Source organism: Ctenocephalides felis, unplaced genomic scaffold (genome assembly GCF_003426905.1).
Source record: "Ctenocephalides felis isolate EL2017-DRISC unplaced genomic scaffold, ASM342690v1 CF-g0.4_SCAFFOLD_03571, whole genome shotgun sequence".
Lineage (NCBI taxonomy): Eukaryota > Metazoa > Arthropoda > Insecta > Siphonaptera > Pulicidae > Ctenocephalides > Ctenocephalides felis.
This window is the reverse complement of record NW_020539725.1, coordinates 16,844,475-16,860,475: the sequence shown is the minus strand read 5'-3', so window position 1 is coordinate 16,860,475 and position 16,001 is coordinate 16,844,475. Positions and strand designations below refer to the sequence as shown.

At 27.5% G+C, this 16,001-nt stretch overlaps 2 protein-coding genes and 1 pseudogene across 2 annotated transcripts; 1 reads left to right on the top strand and 2 right to left on the bottom strand.

Annotated features, from left to right (window-relative positions):
- Window positions 1-4,398: 4,398 nt before the first annotated feature.
- LOC113384403 (3'-5' ssDNA/RNA exonuclease TatD-like) lies at window positions 4,399-11,622 on the bottom strand. The gene is made up of 4 exons (XM_026622114.1): window positions 11,385-11,622; window positions 11,222-11,320; window positions 7,333-7,686; window positions 4,399-4,724 (listed from the first exon to the last, which is right to left on the bottom strand). Exons 1-4 carry the CDS (start codon window positions 11,533-11,535, stop codon window positions 4,399-4,401), a joined length of 930 nt encoding a protein of 309 aa, XP_026477899.1. The 5' UTR covers window positions 11,536-11,622.
- Window positions 11,623-13,102: 1,480 nt separating this feature from the next.
- Window positions 13,103-14,080, top strand: LOC113385698 (TPPP family protein CG45057-like). The gene is made up of 3 exons (XM_026623539.1): window positions 13,103-13,296; window positions 13,336-13,479; window positions 13,924-14,080. The coding sequence occupies exons 1-3, from the start codon at window positions 13,103-13,105 to the stop codon at window positions 14,078-14,080; spliced, it is 495 nt and encodes a 164-aa protein (XP_026479324.1).
- Window positions 14,081-14,468: 388 nt separating this feature from the next.
- Window positions 14,469-16,001, bottom strand: part of LOC113385696 — a 9,307-nt pseudogene continuing 7,774 nt past the window's right edge.

The window sequence follows — 16,001 nt, the reverse complement described above, 5'->3', positions numbered from 1 at the left end:
ATATTTCCTTTCAATGTATATCATTAATATAAAAATACTGTAATTAAATTGATTAAATAATTCGTTTTGCTTTTTTAATCAATATTAATAAATTTGATCTTGAAAATTGTTCGAATAAACAAGGATAGGAATACAAGCCCATATATAAACAAACGCACTGTAATTATTTAAATGAGTTAAAAATTACCATAGACTATTATCATTCGGGGTGAAAAGTATTGCCAAACATAATTTACACGCTTATAATATTTGTGTTTGAATAAATATTTTTGTATTTTATTTACTACTTAGTTCCACACTTATAGTTATAGCTAAAAATTCCCATTTGAAACACGCAGTATTTCTCAAAGTAGAAGTATTTTTTAAAGGTAATACATTCGTCATAATGTAGTAAAAATGCAAGAAAAATGAGAAAGTTTTTCTATTACCCACCATTAATTTTCTTGTATGGCACTCAAACATCATAAAATCGATCGATAAGAATCATTTTATAAAATCAAGCTTTACAATATATATTGTAGTATATACTATGCATTGACAATATTATTAGAGATTATTTCTCATTGCAAATGATATATTTAATAGTGTAAAATATGCAAGCCAGAATGTCGTTATCAGCTTCGTTAGTAGTTCTTCAACGAATTTAGATAATTAGAATTTTACAAAGTTTGGACGACTTTCACTTTATAGATTGAACCTTATTTTTAACGATTGTACTTCCAGATTTTTTATTATCTTGAAAATCTAAAATTCCCTAATAAAACCGCAACCTACCAATTCTAAAAAGTCTATTTTTTATAAATTTTTCTATTTTTTATATAAATGTTAAATCAACTCAAGTTTCTATTTTTTATATAAATGTTAAATCAATGATATTTTTTCTTTCTTGGTATGAGTACAATAATATTAAAAATCCTGCTAAAATTACTATTTTTCGTCTAATTATTTACGTGCTTGCAACGTTGAATCAAATGATAATTTTCGCAAGGGGTTGCGCAAGCGTGTTTTCTTCAACGACAGTATGAGAAAACACATATTTCTCGAAGGCAAGGTCAAGTGCTCACATTAAGGATTTGGGACGCTCGCTAATATCACTGATCTTTTATTAGAATGACAAAAACTTTATTTTTATTTAGATGATTCTAGTTCTTGTTTGTTACGTGCAGTAAAATGGCTCAAACTATGTGAAAAATCCAGTAAAGCAACAGCCTAATTTGTTACATAAAGTTTAAATAAACAATTATTATATCATATACACAAATCAATATAGACATATGAACTATTACAGCATAAACAGAAATATTAATAGTCCTCCGTGATATAGTATTTATAAAGCTGTAGCAATTGAATCTAAAGTTTCAGTTTCGGTACCGGTCTAGGACAGCCTGATGTCCAGCAGTAGTGACAACGATTTTTACTTTGAAATATAGATAACGATATGAAAATAGCCCGTATACCCGGCATTGATATATCAATAAAAATATCATCATTATTATAGAAACTTTAATAAACAATTTTTCACATAGAGATAGTATAACCGTTAGTTTGAGTTGCCTTTTATAAAGCCACGTGATTAAAAGAAGTCAGCCCAAACTGCTCATAGGACTCGTTAAATTTAGATTGCTGTTCAATATATAAAAATATTAATAAAAATAAAATAAACTAATAGTGCATATCATCGTGCTCGAAGGCAACTTGCTGGAACTTTCCGTACTCTAAAGAAATATTCTAGAAATTTTGAATGTTTTTAACCTAAATTACCTGCCTGAAGTATTTGCACAAGCAAAATGTTTTTTGAATTAGATGATCCATTCTTTCAATAACTGCTATTTTTGGCCTATTTTCTGTGTCTCCGAAACGGCTGGAACTGCCTTTGCAAAAAACTAATCAGCACGTCTTCCCATCAATACGAAGCGAATATTTTTTGAATCATTCTGATCGAATGCCCGGTTCTCGCAAAAACCGAGTTTCCATTTTCTGCACTTTTTGCTCCGTATCTCCGAAACGGCTGGATCTGTCTTTGCCGAAAACTAATCAGCACATCTCCGTATCAATAAGAATCGAATATTTTTTAATCATTCAAATCTGTTACATACACACATCCATTTTTTTAAAGTATGCCAAAATGTTCAGAAACCTCTAAAACGTAAAGATATACAAACCATTCCAGATAATTAGACGATTGCTATAATTTGCCCTGCGGAAAGTTAAAAAGTAATTATTTATAAACGCAGTTATATTAAAAGCATATTTATTTGCCGCATGTATATTACAAATAAATATCAATTTTTATATAATATATTTTTTGACTTATAATTAATAGATTGCTACCCTTCATTATTATATTTTAGTTTTATAACAAATAAACTTGTTGCACAAATTTGCAGTTAAAAATTTAAAGGCACATTTTGATTGCATCAATTCAACAACTATAACAAATTTATCAGATCCCCAATATGAGATAATTTGTCCAAGTTTGGAAGATATATTTTATATTAAAAACTTTAATAGAAACCTAAACTTTAATGTAATTTTATATATTAAAATTTTCAGCAATCAATCCACGAATGAAGTAAGAAATAGGATATATAGTAAAATTTAATCAAGAAAATCTTGATAGAAAATATAAATTTACTATTTTATATCAAGTATTCATAGAAACAAGGGTATTTCTAGTAACCGTAGTTAAATTTCGAAAGGCACATTTATAAGCACATTCATTAAAAAAATTAAAATTTATAATATAGTTGATCAAAATAGATAAATATTGTTTACATAACTAAATTTGAAAGTTGAATGCCAGCGCCATCAATAAAAATTTCTTAAATATCACAACATAATCATTTAAAATGAAATTTATAAAATATTAATTGCTATAGATCATGATTTGAATGCAAATCTTGATAAATTAAAAACTACATATATCAAGTATAGTAGAAAATACAATAATGATATTTAAATTGCACATATAGAAATAAATTATATATATATATATATATATATATATATATAATGACAATTATCAGTACTTTCGTTAAATGTTACCGTTGGCACAAGATTTCCTAATAAAATAATTAACTATCATTTACTCCCAAAATATAACTAAAAACTTATCATTAACTACGTATTATATTGTCACATTTAAAATAAACAATTTTGTAGACGAATAAAATATTATATCGAACTCATCTTTTGAGTGATATTATCTTTTTTTGATTAAATTAATATTGCAAAATTATATATAATTGGTAAGAACATCATGAAGTCAGAAACCCAAAGTCTTTTAAATAGTTATTTTATTCTTTTGGTTATTTTGCACAATCTGTATTATCCAAAATGCTAAAATTAATTTTTGAGATAGATCCCAAACTAATTTTTTATATGTGAAATCTATCTCAAATAATTGTAAACTAAAATAAAAAACAATTTTTGAAATGAAACTTTAGTTCGATGATAAATATTGTGGGTCGAATTTCAGTTAATTCCTTAAATTGTAATTGCACGCACATATCAATTATAGTTATAAAATATATAGTTATAGTGGTATTTCGAACAATTTATACATATATATATATATATATATATATATATATATATCGTGAGGTTTTTTGAGATGGTAAATATTATAATAAAATTGTTCTTGGGCGTCCACCCAATAATTGAAACTATTTTATTGAAGTAAAATATTTTATTGTCAAACGTTTCGGCTCCTGATTTGACTCATCTTTAGTGCATACAAATAATTTTAAAGAAAAAACAAAAAACACGAAAAGTATAATGCACCAATTACTATAACAAGTTATAAAGCATGACTTTTAATAACTATTAAATTAAAATAAATATTAAATTAAAATAAAATAGATGAAAAAGATTTTAAAAAATGACTTCTCATCGAGACATGTTATATGCTTGGAGAAATTTTAACGAGTCAACTCGTTGTTTTTTTTATGAAATTTTACAATTGCATATCTAAAAAATCAATCTGAATCATTCCCGTAATTCGAAATCATCATCAAAAAATACAAGTTTCTAATAATCAATGAAATGACAATTAAAACTTTCAATGAGAAAAAAATAAAAATCATTCTTTCAGAAAGAAAAAATATATCCACAATATTTTCGCATCGGTCACTATATATTTTACTTTATGTTATATACTTTTAGGCAAAAAATGATAGAAGTATCAAACAATAATAATTATTTACAGAAACAGATAATTATTTTACTGAAAAAATAAGCAGTGTTAATAATTTACTTATCAGAAAATGAAGTAAAATAATATATCTTTAATTTTCTTTTATAAAACGTTGGGATTCCACCTCCTAAACGTATCGAACGCATTAAACCACAATCAAGATCTACATATAAATAAAAATACTGTAAAATGTAACATATTTATCATTGCGATAATCCAAATAATTTAATAGCATTAAAAGCTGTCGCTAAAGCTACCTCCTCAGGAGTTTTATTCATAAAAGCTGCCAAAATTTCAGCAATGGCAGGAAGACAACAAGGTTCATTTCTTTGGAAGGTACAATATCTATGTAAAAACGCTTTTGATCTTTCAGTCAAACAACATTTTATATTTTCAGGAAGCTTTGAAGCTCTTATATTGGGAAACATAAAAGGCGAATCGGAATGAACTAACAATCTATTCAGTGGCATTGCGTCTTGTTGAAGAAGTCTTCTCACACCTGTATCGGATTTGTCTTTGCATAGGTAACCTGTAACAAATTGTACGTCACGAATAATAAGAATTTATTAAATATGAATTCATGGTGTAGAGACAATTTTCCGGAGATTGAAACTAAAGTTTTCTATACTTTCCACCAATAGTCCAATATTGTTACTAAAAAAAATATATTAAAGCATCGATTGGAAAATGTATTTACTCTCACAATTTTAGTAAACGTTCAATAAACTAATATACAGGAAAAATAATTACCATACATAAATAAAAACAATATTGTGAGTCAGCACTAAATTATGCATTGGTAACCAGGTTATTTATTTAAACCAAGACTAGAGTTGGCAAACAAAATAATTTTTAAATCTTTTTAAACTTTAAATTTTAAGTCTATAATTGCAAAAAATATTACATAAGTGAAACAGTCAAACAAATCAATGTATTATTGATAAAACGACTTATATGGTGATGATTAATGATTAATGTAGCAATTACATGTGATAGATACATGATCTGGGAAAATTATGGAAAACTGTGACTCAATTACAAAAATGTCATATACAAAACATTCAAAAGCCATAAAAAAGAAAAGCAAATCAATATATAGCATAATGGTCAGTAAATGTAGAGCACAAATATTTGGGCAAGTATAGACTATGAGAGTTCTTACTTTAGGTAACAAGAAAAACAAGAAACACAGCAGTCTCAGTGCAACCTTTACAATAATGAGAACACTACCGACAAGGAATCTAATTCCTAAATTTCATAAAACTTGATAAAATGACACATTTACAGCTTGGATTCGCATAGATCTGAGATATGTACTAAAAAATCCATAAAAATAGAAATAATCTATAAGGTTATTCAGAAAGTCACTTCGTTTTTTTACCACCAGAATTTAACTATATTTTTTTGAACCTAACATCACACTTAAGCCTCATAATTATTATATAATTTGAAAACTTACATTTTAAAGCATGCGTGTAAAAATTGTAATCAATTACATGCAGTAGTTTTTGGATGGTGCCATTTTGAATACGGGAAGAATCAAGCAGAATTTTCGACATATTTTACTCTTTTGCCATAAAAAAGAGTAAAAAACTTTTCAGGTCAAAATAAAATTGACCGATGTGGACGGAAATGACGTGTTGATAGTACGACAGTGCCAAAATTGGTTTGCTAATTTTAATTCCTGGTATTTTGATGTCCAAGATGCACCAAGTCCAAGAAGTATGGTTGAAGCATATAAAGACCCGAGAAAGACATTAGTTGATGCAATCCGACGAATAACAATACATGAGAAAAAATTTAGGCGGTAAAACCTTTACCTCAAATCAGCCTGTCAACAAGCACTTCGATCAGGTTTTTACCAATAACCACCAAAAAAAATTATGATTTCGGAATTATAAAATACCAGAAATATGACAAAAGATGCTCGATCAAAACTGCCAATACATAATTTATTAAAGTATTTGCTTATTGTACGAAAATTACGTACCAAAATGTCTTTTGATACGCAATATGAAATCTGGTTAAAATTGGAGAAGTTAAAAATGATTTACAAAGCAGCATATGAATAACTACTGTGAAGAAGAAACCATAAAACAGTTGTATTTCAAAATGATATGATAAATTTGCCTATTTGCACGATCGAAGATTGATCATTTTTGAAGAACAAATAAAAGAACTGATAGCGATACATTGATGGCGATAAAATGATATATTGATAGTAAAAAGCAGCAATTTTGTCATAAGTTTTAATGAAGAAATTGAAAATATGCATGCAAAATATATGACGAGAGTGAAAATAGTTTTCAAGAAAAATTTAAATCATTTGCATCACTTTCAGAAAAGTTGGTTAAAGCTGATGAAAACACTGAATAATGAAAACCGATAAACAACTCGTAATTTGATTAACTTAATACTTTCTAAAGCAGTATCATCCAAAAATTAATATTTAATAGAATATAATATCTAAGACATTTTCATAGATAATGAATCAGGTGAGTCATAAGCGCATAAAATTAATTCAATTGATAGCCCAATTAAATTAACTCAATAAAAACAAGATTTAAAAAAATAGAAACGGGATAGAACTTTCTGGATTGCGAATAGTTGTTAACTAGAGCGTATTGTAATAAATTTACGACTATATCGTTTTATACAATTAATTTTGATTTTACTCGATTTCGATTGTCTATTGTAAATAAAAACCAAATCGCAATCTTTATTCATTATGTACGAATATTCGAAATTATGAGCTAATTGGCGCCAAACGAGAGATAACTTGGACTATAAAATAAAAAAAGGTTAGCATTTTGATGTAAAATAACACTAGAAAATTATTCGTATCTATAATAGCTAATGAAGGCTGCTGATGCAAACACTACATATATTTATATAATGGTAATTTTCATTTATATAATGGTAAATTTCAAATATTTTTGTCACTCCCTATTTTCGAAGGTAACGAACCGAATAAAGTTCAAATATTATAATAGTTTACACATAAGATTTTAAGCATGTATTTTGTATGTGTCCTCAAAAATAATCCAATTATTTATATAAAATTATATCCATCATATTCTTTTAAAAAGAAAACGTCTCGAAAAACAATTTAGTTCTTAAAAAATAAGTAAGTTTACCTGTCAATCCTAGATAAAATCCAGCATCCAAATACTTGTGAGCTTCTTCCGAGGAGCCTGTAAATGAATGTATAACTACTGGAGGCAATTGGTCTTTAGGAACTTTTGATACAATATTCAATAACTCATCTTGAGCTCCGCGTTCATGTATCAACAATGGTTTATTTAAATCGCAAGCTAATTCTAATTGCTTCTGAAATATCTCTTCTTGGACATTATGATCAGAAAATTCTTTTTCAAAATCTAATCCGCATTCTCCAATAGCAACGCATTCTGGATTTCTTGCTATTTGCACAAGTTCATCCCAATTTTCCGGAGATTGGGCAATTGATTGAGCATCGTGGGGGTGCACACCTAAAATTTGGCAATTGGATAGAAGAAAAAATTGGGTTACAATGTGTTAATATTAGATAGTGCTTAGATAAGTATTATGAAGGAAAATAACTAATAGAAAGACAAAAATAAAAACTATTCGGTTCAATAATAGCCCCAAGACTCAAAATGATATTAAATACAGCCATCTTTAAAGTTTTGGTAATAATTAAGAACAATATTATTAATTTTTTAATTTGATACTTGAAATATGATATTGGCTCTACGATCGAAAACAAAATTACTTCTATATCGAATTCGTTGAATTTATAAATATTAGGGCGGGTCGATTTAAAAGTCACTTAGGCACATATGATTTTCGGATACTAGGAATCAAAATAAGATACTTTGCTGAAGAAACCATAACTCTGAAATGAATTCTGATGTCCCGTGCGTTGACCCAAAATAAGGGTTGAATGTTGAAAAACCGCTCAGGGGAGGTCTCGGGGGATGAACCACGGACATAGGTGAATTGGCTTTCGAAAGTTAGTGGGGGTCGGTCATATATTTGGAAGCGAAAGGGGCATTCTAAATAGATCAAAATATTTTTTTTCAAATTTCAACCCTTATTTTTGGGTCATTGCACAGGACATCAGAATTCATTTAAGAGGTATAGTTTCTTCAGCAAAGTATCTTATTTTGATCCCTAGTATCCGAAAATCATGTGTGAATAAGCGACTTTTTTGATAATATGACCCATACAAATCGAACCGCTCTAATAAATATGGATAGATAAATTAACAATAGATAACATAGAATAACATAGATAAAATAAAAGCAAGCGGCATTAACTTGTAGAAACCAATTTCAAATTTAAATTTTTAAATAATTTTTCTTATAATTTTCTTAAAATTTCTTATAATAGTTAGTCATAAGTTTTGATGTGCAAATTTTATTTACTTTCAAATATTTTCCTTCATAAACCTTTTTTATATTCAAGTAAAAAGTAATAGTTCAAACTAAAATAGTTAAATTTAAAACAACTACTCAAATAAAAGAATTAATTTCTATAATATTTATATCTGGTGAATGTTTTAAAAATTATTCATTTAACGATTTTTAGTTTGAAACCTGATTAATTTTTTGAATAATTCTGTTCATGTTGAAATTTTTGAAAATGTACGAGTATAATGTGTGATATAAATAATTAAGTCAACTATGTAACTAATAAAAAGAATTCGTCAAAAAAATTCTCAATGAATTACACATATTGTTATATCATATATAACACAGAATCGTTTATTGATAAGCCGATAAATTTTATTCAATAATAAGAAATGCATTTCATTGAATTTTTTATAATTAAATATTATTGTCTAGATAAGATTAAACAATGCACTTCTAACAAATCTAGAACAATTATTCATATAACCATTCGATTCTGCATTCCAAAGTCTTGACTGAAATGAATTATGAAGCTAAAACTTAAATAGAAAATGTATGTTTTTTATTTCACAAAATAATAAAAACTTCATTTTTTAAATAGTATATGAGTAAAACTCCTTAATCATCATCATCACGCCTTCATAAGTATCAAGTCATCATACTCGATTACATTTCCAAAAAGTTTATAATAAGTTTTATGAAGAATAGTTAGTCATCACATTTTGTGGTTTTTATTTTTATACAATATTATAGCTAAAAATTTTGGTTAGTGACAAAATTATGTAAGAAAAAGCAACTATACAGGCTCAAAAATGAAGTATTTTATTTTGAAATATTTAAAAATATGCCAAATTTTTACACAACAATTTCAATTCCAAACAAAACCTAAAAAAACTAAAGAAAACAAACAAAATTATATATTTTTCAAATTTACAAGAAGTGATGTACTATTTTATAAGTACAAACTTTTATATAATATTGAAATCTGAAAATTGGGTTATTTTAATTTGTAATATATTATTGTTTACAAATTAAAATAAATATGGAAACATTCTACAGGATTAAATGATAAAAAGATAATAATATTTATTATTAATTTTGTCCAGTGACTAAACAACTGAAATATGTAGACCAATGTTTCAAAGAATTCGTTTTATGGGCTTTGGAATTTTGTTTAAAATAACAATGTGATATTTGTGTAGAAATTCGTGGTTTAATTAGTACAAAAGTTATGGTTAATGAACTAAATAAAATATTTGAAATAACATATGAAGTAAAATGAATATTTTAGATATTTGTTATTTAGATAGAAAGTGGATAGTACTCGTACTTTTTAATGCAGTCAGTGCGTTGTTTTGAACTTACTGATAAAACTTGCAGAGTTAATTTAAAATTATATATATATATATATATATATATATATATAATTTCTTGAACATTTTTGTATTAATAACAAATATGAACCCTTGACCAGGTAGTCATACGCAAAACATTTATAAAAACCTTAATACCTCTGATTAGAATTAGAATTTTAATTTAAAAAAATTACATACTGCTAATATACTGCTAATCCCCTCAAATACAACTCCAAAAATTTCTAAACCAGTTTTTCTAAAATAAAATACCAAAATATTTTTTTAAATTTTTTTGTAAAACTAAGTGTTATTAATATTTAGACCCATTTTTATAAATTTTAAGACATATCCCCAGCCATAAAAAAAGGTAAAAGGACAAAAAAGAATAAAATGGTCAATGTCTAGTGTATTGCATTTCGAAATGATATAATGTGAAATAAAAATTATAAATATATAAATATGAAGCTTATTGAGAAGCCTTCATTTATAAGGGTGACTTTTTCACCTTAGAATATATTATTTCGTTGCTACTAAGAATTAAAGTAAATCTTCGTTACCTATAGTAATTTTAATTGATTTTAATTGGATTAGCTAACTATACTTTCAATACAGTTTTAACAAAAATATATTTCCAATATTTGGAACGGCTCTCGGCCCTCCACTTTGCTAACCAGAAATTCTCTAATTCAATTAATGATTTCAATTTCGACACGTATGGCCTTTTCAATCTTCTTATAAGATGATCCATGCAATTCAAATAAGAATTGAAATGCTTTAAATATATATTAGAACATTTGTTTAAATTAAATTAGATCGCATTTATATTTTTTATATAATGTGAAATAAATGTAAATAGTTGTAGTGAAAAAGAATTAAAATAAAAATTGAAAAATAGCAAACAATCAATTGGCCTTTGGACTTCTGAGCTTCTTCTTCTCTGATTATAGAATAAATTCTATGTAAGTGAAATTTATGTGTGAAACAGCTGATTTGTTACAGACATTCCACAGTTTTTCTGAATATATTAGCTTTGGAAGTTTATTTATATGTTATTTTCTAGCAATGCATACTTAAATTATATACGTGATTTCACCTTCCATTTTCATTATTAAAAATAAGTTTAGTAAATATTTTTGTAATTTATATAATATTTGTGAACAAGACTGTCCTACAGGCAAAATTCAAATAACTAATGTACTTATAATTAGTATAAATAATTCTAAATAGTTAAAATACTGTAAATACTAAACAACGTTAATAATTTATGAATTTCCTACCTGCAGTCGAGTAAATTGTTCCAGGAAAGAGTCTTGACAAACGCAAAGCCTCTTTGCTTGTTCGGACAGATGTGCCGGTAGACATAATTTTTTGCACACCTATTTTTTTTAAATGTACTTGAAACAAATCACAATATAAAGACAAATAAAAAACAAATATTACCTGCATCTTTTGCTCTTTGAATAACCGATTCTAAGTCTCGGCTATATTTTTTGTTCGTAAGATTCGCTCCGATATCGATAAGAATTAAGTTTTCGTAACACTCTTTCATTGAATCTGACAGAGGATCATTTAAATCTGATGAACGATCCATAACGAAATAAACTATTAAGCAACTGTGTTATTTATTAAAAACTTTCAATGTCATTATATTTCTATTATTAGTATTAAGTCCTTCTGGTTGCACTTGATAATAAAATAATATTTAAATATTGTATCACAGATTTATAGTTATTTTAATTTAAAGAAATATAGATAAAAAGCTGTAAATAAATTATTTAACGACAGACAAATTAATTTTGATTATAAATAAATAGAAAACATTATTACACTAGGTATGTATAAGACTGAAAACGTCAAAGAACTGTCAAGCTGACAAGCAACAAGCAAGCCACATCATTAGCCGGCTCTGCAGAGAGGCAACATTCTAGAAAAAGTGCCATGGACTATGTAAGTTACATGGAGAGTTTGAGAATTGTGAAGTAATTGAATTTCCAAATACCTAATAAAAATATATTGAACTATTCTCCCAAACTCTTCTTTTATCTATGGTTATACATGTATAAATAGTACAAGAAGAAATCAGATTTTATTAATACTTTTTATATTCAATTTTATTTTGCAATTTGTATATATTATTACATTAAGCATAGAATGCTGAAAAGTATATGGTAAAAAGTTGATTACAAATTAGTAGTGGGTTATCTACTAGAGTCAATTAAAATATTATAAAAAGACTAAACACAAAAGAAAAAACTAATAAATTATGGCAAAATGAAAGTATGATAGTTAATTAAACTCTATTAATACTAAATGATTCTATTTAAAATACATTGTTAAAAAATTGTTCAGATCTAAAAACTAAAAACATTGTTTATAGTAAGAATATTTGCTTGACAAGAGCCTGAAATATATTTATTATTATTGATTACGGATTCTTATGAATAAATTAAATAAATTAAAAAAATATGAAAATTAAAAAATTGCAATTATTCTCACTATAAATGTTTTAGTTCTTATTCTTACTATAATCATGGTTAGCAAAATATATAAGTAATATAAAAATATAGAAGTACTTTATGATTTTAAAAAATATTATAATTCTGTGTGTATAAAATAATTTAAGAAATAAATTATATAAAAATAATATAGAAGAATAATAGCATAATATAATATTTAATTTGTATTTTTTAATACATCTAATGACAAAGAACAAAAATTATGTATCATGGCATATATATAAGAAAAAATATTGTTATGAATTATTAACAAGATAGCGTATCATAAATAAATGTTCAATTCAAATAAGATTACTACATGATTACTACCTTAATTGCAATGAAAAATTGCTGACAATTACCTTAAAGATAGTTGTGTGCAATTAGCTAGACTAGATAATTATGACTTGTTCATTTTTATGATCTGATGAGCATGTTTACATCATAATTTATATATTTGTTATATTTATATAACAAAATTAATTTCCTTATTTTTTTTAAATATAAAAAAAACATTCCTCTTTTATATTTTAAATGTCAATCAAATCATTTGCAATATAAAACAAATTCCAATTGTTTTTCACAATACAAAATTATGTTCAATACAAGTTAAATTCTTTTCATTTTATTTTCCAAAAACTCCGTGTACGATGCCCCATTAAAATGTCACGACTTCAACACCTTTTTGCAGCATATTCAAAATTTGGCGATACGAGATCTAATGGAGAAACTATAACATTAACTCAATCTGATAAATGGATGAAACAAGCAAAAGTTATTGGTAAAGAGATAACAACAACAGACACTGGCATTTGTTTGGAAAATTCAAGTTATAATCGTTCCAAAATAAAAAAAAAGTTTAAATGATGAATATGCTAACGTATATTTTAAATTAGATCTCGAACTCTGACCTTCGAAAATTACTTGAAGTTCATAGATGATCTAGCACTGTCCAAAAATGTTGATTCCAAAGAAATAAAAGCAAAATTAAAACATAGCGGTATGCCTGGACTTGCAGCAGGTGCCACTGTAAATAAACTATTTCATATTATTTCTTCTTGATACTAAAAGTTTTGTTTTAACAAACTTTAAATGATGGTGTAAAGTTTACTCCAGGGGTAATTATTAGATAGCAATTAGTTCTCTAAGATTTTGCATCAATCATTAAAAAATATTACTACAAATAATTATATAAGCGAATAATAAATAATATCGCTTTTAGAGTATCTATTCGAGTCGCCAGTTCTGATATGTACTGGTTTTTCGGTTCAAATTTTGTAAATAATTTAGTAGAAATATATTTTGAACATAAAACCCTTTTCAAAAAATTGGGACCGTCTGGGAAAATTTTGCTTATACAAAAAGTCGAGAGTCCAGGAAAAAAATCCAGGACTCTTCCAGGACAAAAGATATTTTCTAATAAAACTGTTTTCTTTTCTTAAATAACATAGATCGTTGAAGTGACGAGTGCGTTGCAAAGACTAAACAGACCCATCAACTTACACTGGAACACATGCCCAACGTTTCGATAGAAGTGGCAAAGGTAAGGGCAAAGCAGGCCGCGAAGATTCAACTAGCAACGACGGATATGTTCAGGGCTATAAACATAAAAATACTTATGATAAAACTCACAATAAATAAATTGATTTACTAAAACTTATTGTAATGCCATTAAGAATATTTTTTTAGATTAAATGTATATAAACCAGTATCTTAAAGCAATAATTAAAATATATTGATATATTTTTGATAATTAAAGAAAATATTATAACTCCAGTCTAGTGATATAAGATTCATTTATTATTACATAGATTATTATATTTACACTCATTATTAATAATACAACATATCTATTTAATTAACAAATTTAAGAATTAAAAATGAAGAAAAGCTATATATTCAGTCATTAAAAAGTATACATATTATAGTTATTTGTTAAAATAAATCAAAATTAAACTACACAATAAAATTCATATATAAATAAAATACCATACAATTTAATGCTAAAAACAATTTAGCTTATGCTAGTTAAAACAATTACCGAATGCATTGTCTCAAAATTAAGCTCTGTTTCGAAGTTTCAACGCCTGACTTTTTCTTCAATGGGTCTGGTACAAAGCATTTCCATAATCTTAGAGTTTCATCAGCTCCAGCACTCATGATTGTTGTACCATCTGGAGAAAGCGCTAAATTCAAAACTCTGGCAGTATGCCCTCTTAATTCAGCTTGTTTCGTCATAGCAGGGAATTTCCAGATGATTAACTGGTTGTCAGTAAATCCATGCCCTGATACTAATCTTTATATTGCGGTGCCCAACACAGAGCGCAAACTTGGCTGTGGGTATCTGTTGAGCTAACACTAGTTCCGTATTGACATTCCAAATTTTTATACAACGATCAGCAGTGCCTCCTCCACTTGCTAAAATATTATTTTGCCAAGGGCACCATGCAATAGCTTTGACTGCTGCTTGATGTGAATTGAAAACATGTACAGGAGTAGTTTCTCCATAACATTGGCCTCTGACAGCAGACCATACATTTAAAATATTATCATTTCCACCAGATGCCAAATATCTGCCATCTGGAGACCATTTTAATCCACAGACTTCCTGATCGTGAGCGTCAATATTGGATATAAGAGTTCACGCTGTCTAACATCACTGTGAATAATGTGACCAGTGCGACTGCCAGAAGTTATAACATAGTTATTCCATGACAAAGATCCAACTCGACCACCATGTCCACTCAAAACGCAATCGTTTCATATGATTGCAGTCCCATACCTCTACATTACCTTCAGAAGTTCCTATAGCTAAATGATTGCCTTGACCACCCAAGCTAAAGAACAAGCATGTTCATTACCTTCATACCCTAACAATTCTTCCGTGGTGCCAAATTCAGCATGCCATAAATATAATTGATTGCCTAGTGCAACAGCTAATACATTATCGGGACTCCAGTCCAGTAAATTAAATAGTAGTCATCAATTATTTCAGGGGCATCCAAATTCTATCTGGGGCATGAGGAATGTACCTGGAACCTGCTTTAGCACTTGCAGGTGTACGTGATTGTGAATAACCACCTTTAGAGGATTTTGATGAGAATCAGGAGCAGCTGGTGCTTTATTTGAGTATGCTAAAATTCTTTGGTTAGGATTATTACCTAATGCGTTATTGACGAGTCTGCATCTCAGATTCCCGACTGGAAACCACTTGATCTTCGCCATTCTCTTGACTAGATTGTTGATTAAATTTGAAATGCCCTAGTTCGAAATTGGAGTTAGCCCTTGAAGGGATAAAACGATCACCTACATCTCCAGGTGTTTTGTCAATTTACCTGGAGTCGGTGGTCGTGGCCAGAGACTTCTTTGGTGTTTTTGAAGGTGTCTTCTTACTGCCTCCAGGTTTATATTTGTTAGGCGTTTTAGAAGTTGTACTACTAGAATACACAGCTGACTCTTGGACAAACTTTTGTCGAGAAATATTACCGCTAGAACTGCTGGTCGAAGCATCCAGTTCTTTCTTTTGCCATTAGGTAACGGTCCCTTTGTTATAGCACCGTCA

What these genes read in the sequence shown, in the direction of transcription:
- LOC113384403 (XM_026622114.1), bottom strand. Translation starts at nt 11,535, where the DNA reads ATGGATCGTTCATCAGATTTAAATGATCCTCTGTCAGATTCAATGAAA. An exon ending in TCAAAGAGCAAAAGATGCAG is followed by an intron (nt 11,321 to 11,384) that starts GTAATATTTGTT and finishes TAAAAAAAATAG; the next exon opens with GTGTGCAAAAAATTATGTCT. An exon ending in AACAATTTACTCGACTGCAG is followed by an intron (nt 7,687 to 11,221) that starts GTAGGAAATTCA and finishes GCCAAATTTTAG; the next exon opens with GTGTGCACCCCCACGATGCT.
- LOC113385698 (XM_026623539.1), top strand. Translation starts at nt 13,103, where the DNA reads ATGTCACGACTTCAACACCTTTTTGCAGCATATTCAAAATTTGGCGAT. An exon ending in CGTTCCAAAATAAAAAAAAA is followed by an intron (nt 13,297 to 13,335) that starts GTTTAAATGATG and finishes ATTTTAAATTAG; the next exon opens with ATCTCGAACTCTGACCTTCG. An exon ending in GGTGCCACTGTAAATAAACT is followed by an intron (nt 13,480 to 13,923) that starts ATTTCATATTAT and finishes TTGCAAAGACTA; the next exon opens with AACAGACCCATCAACTTACA.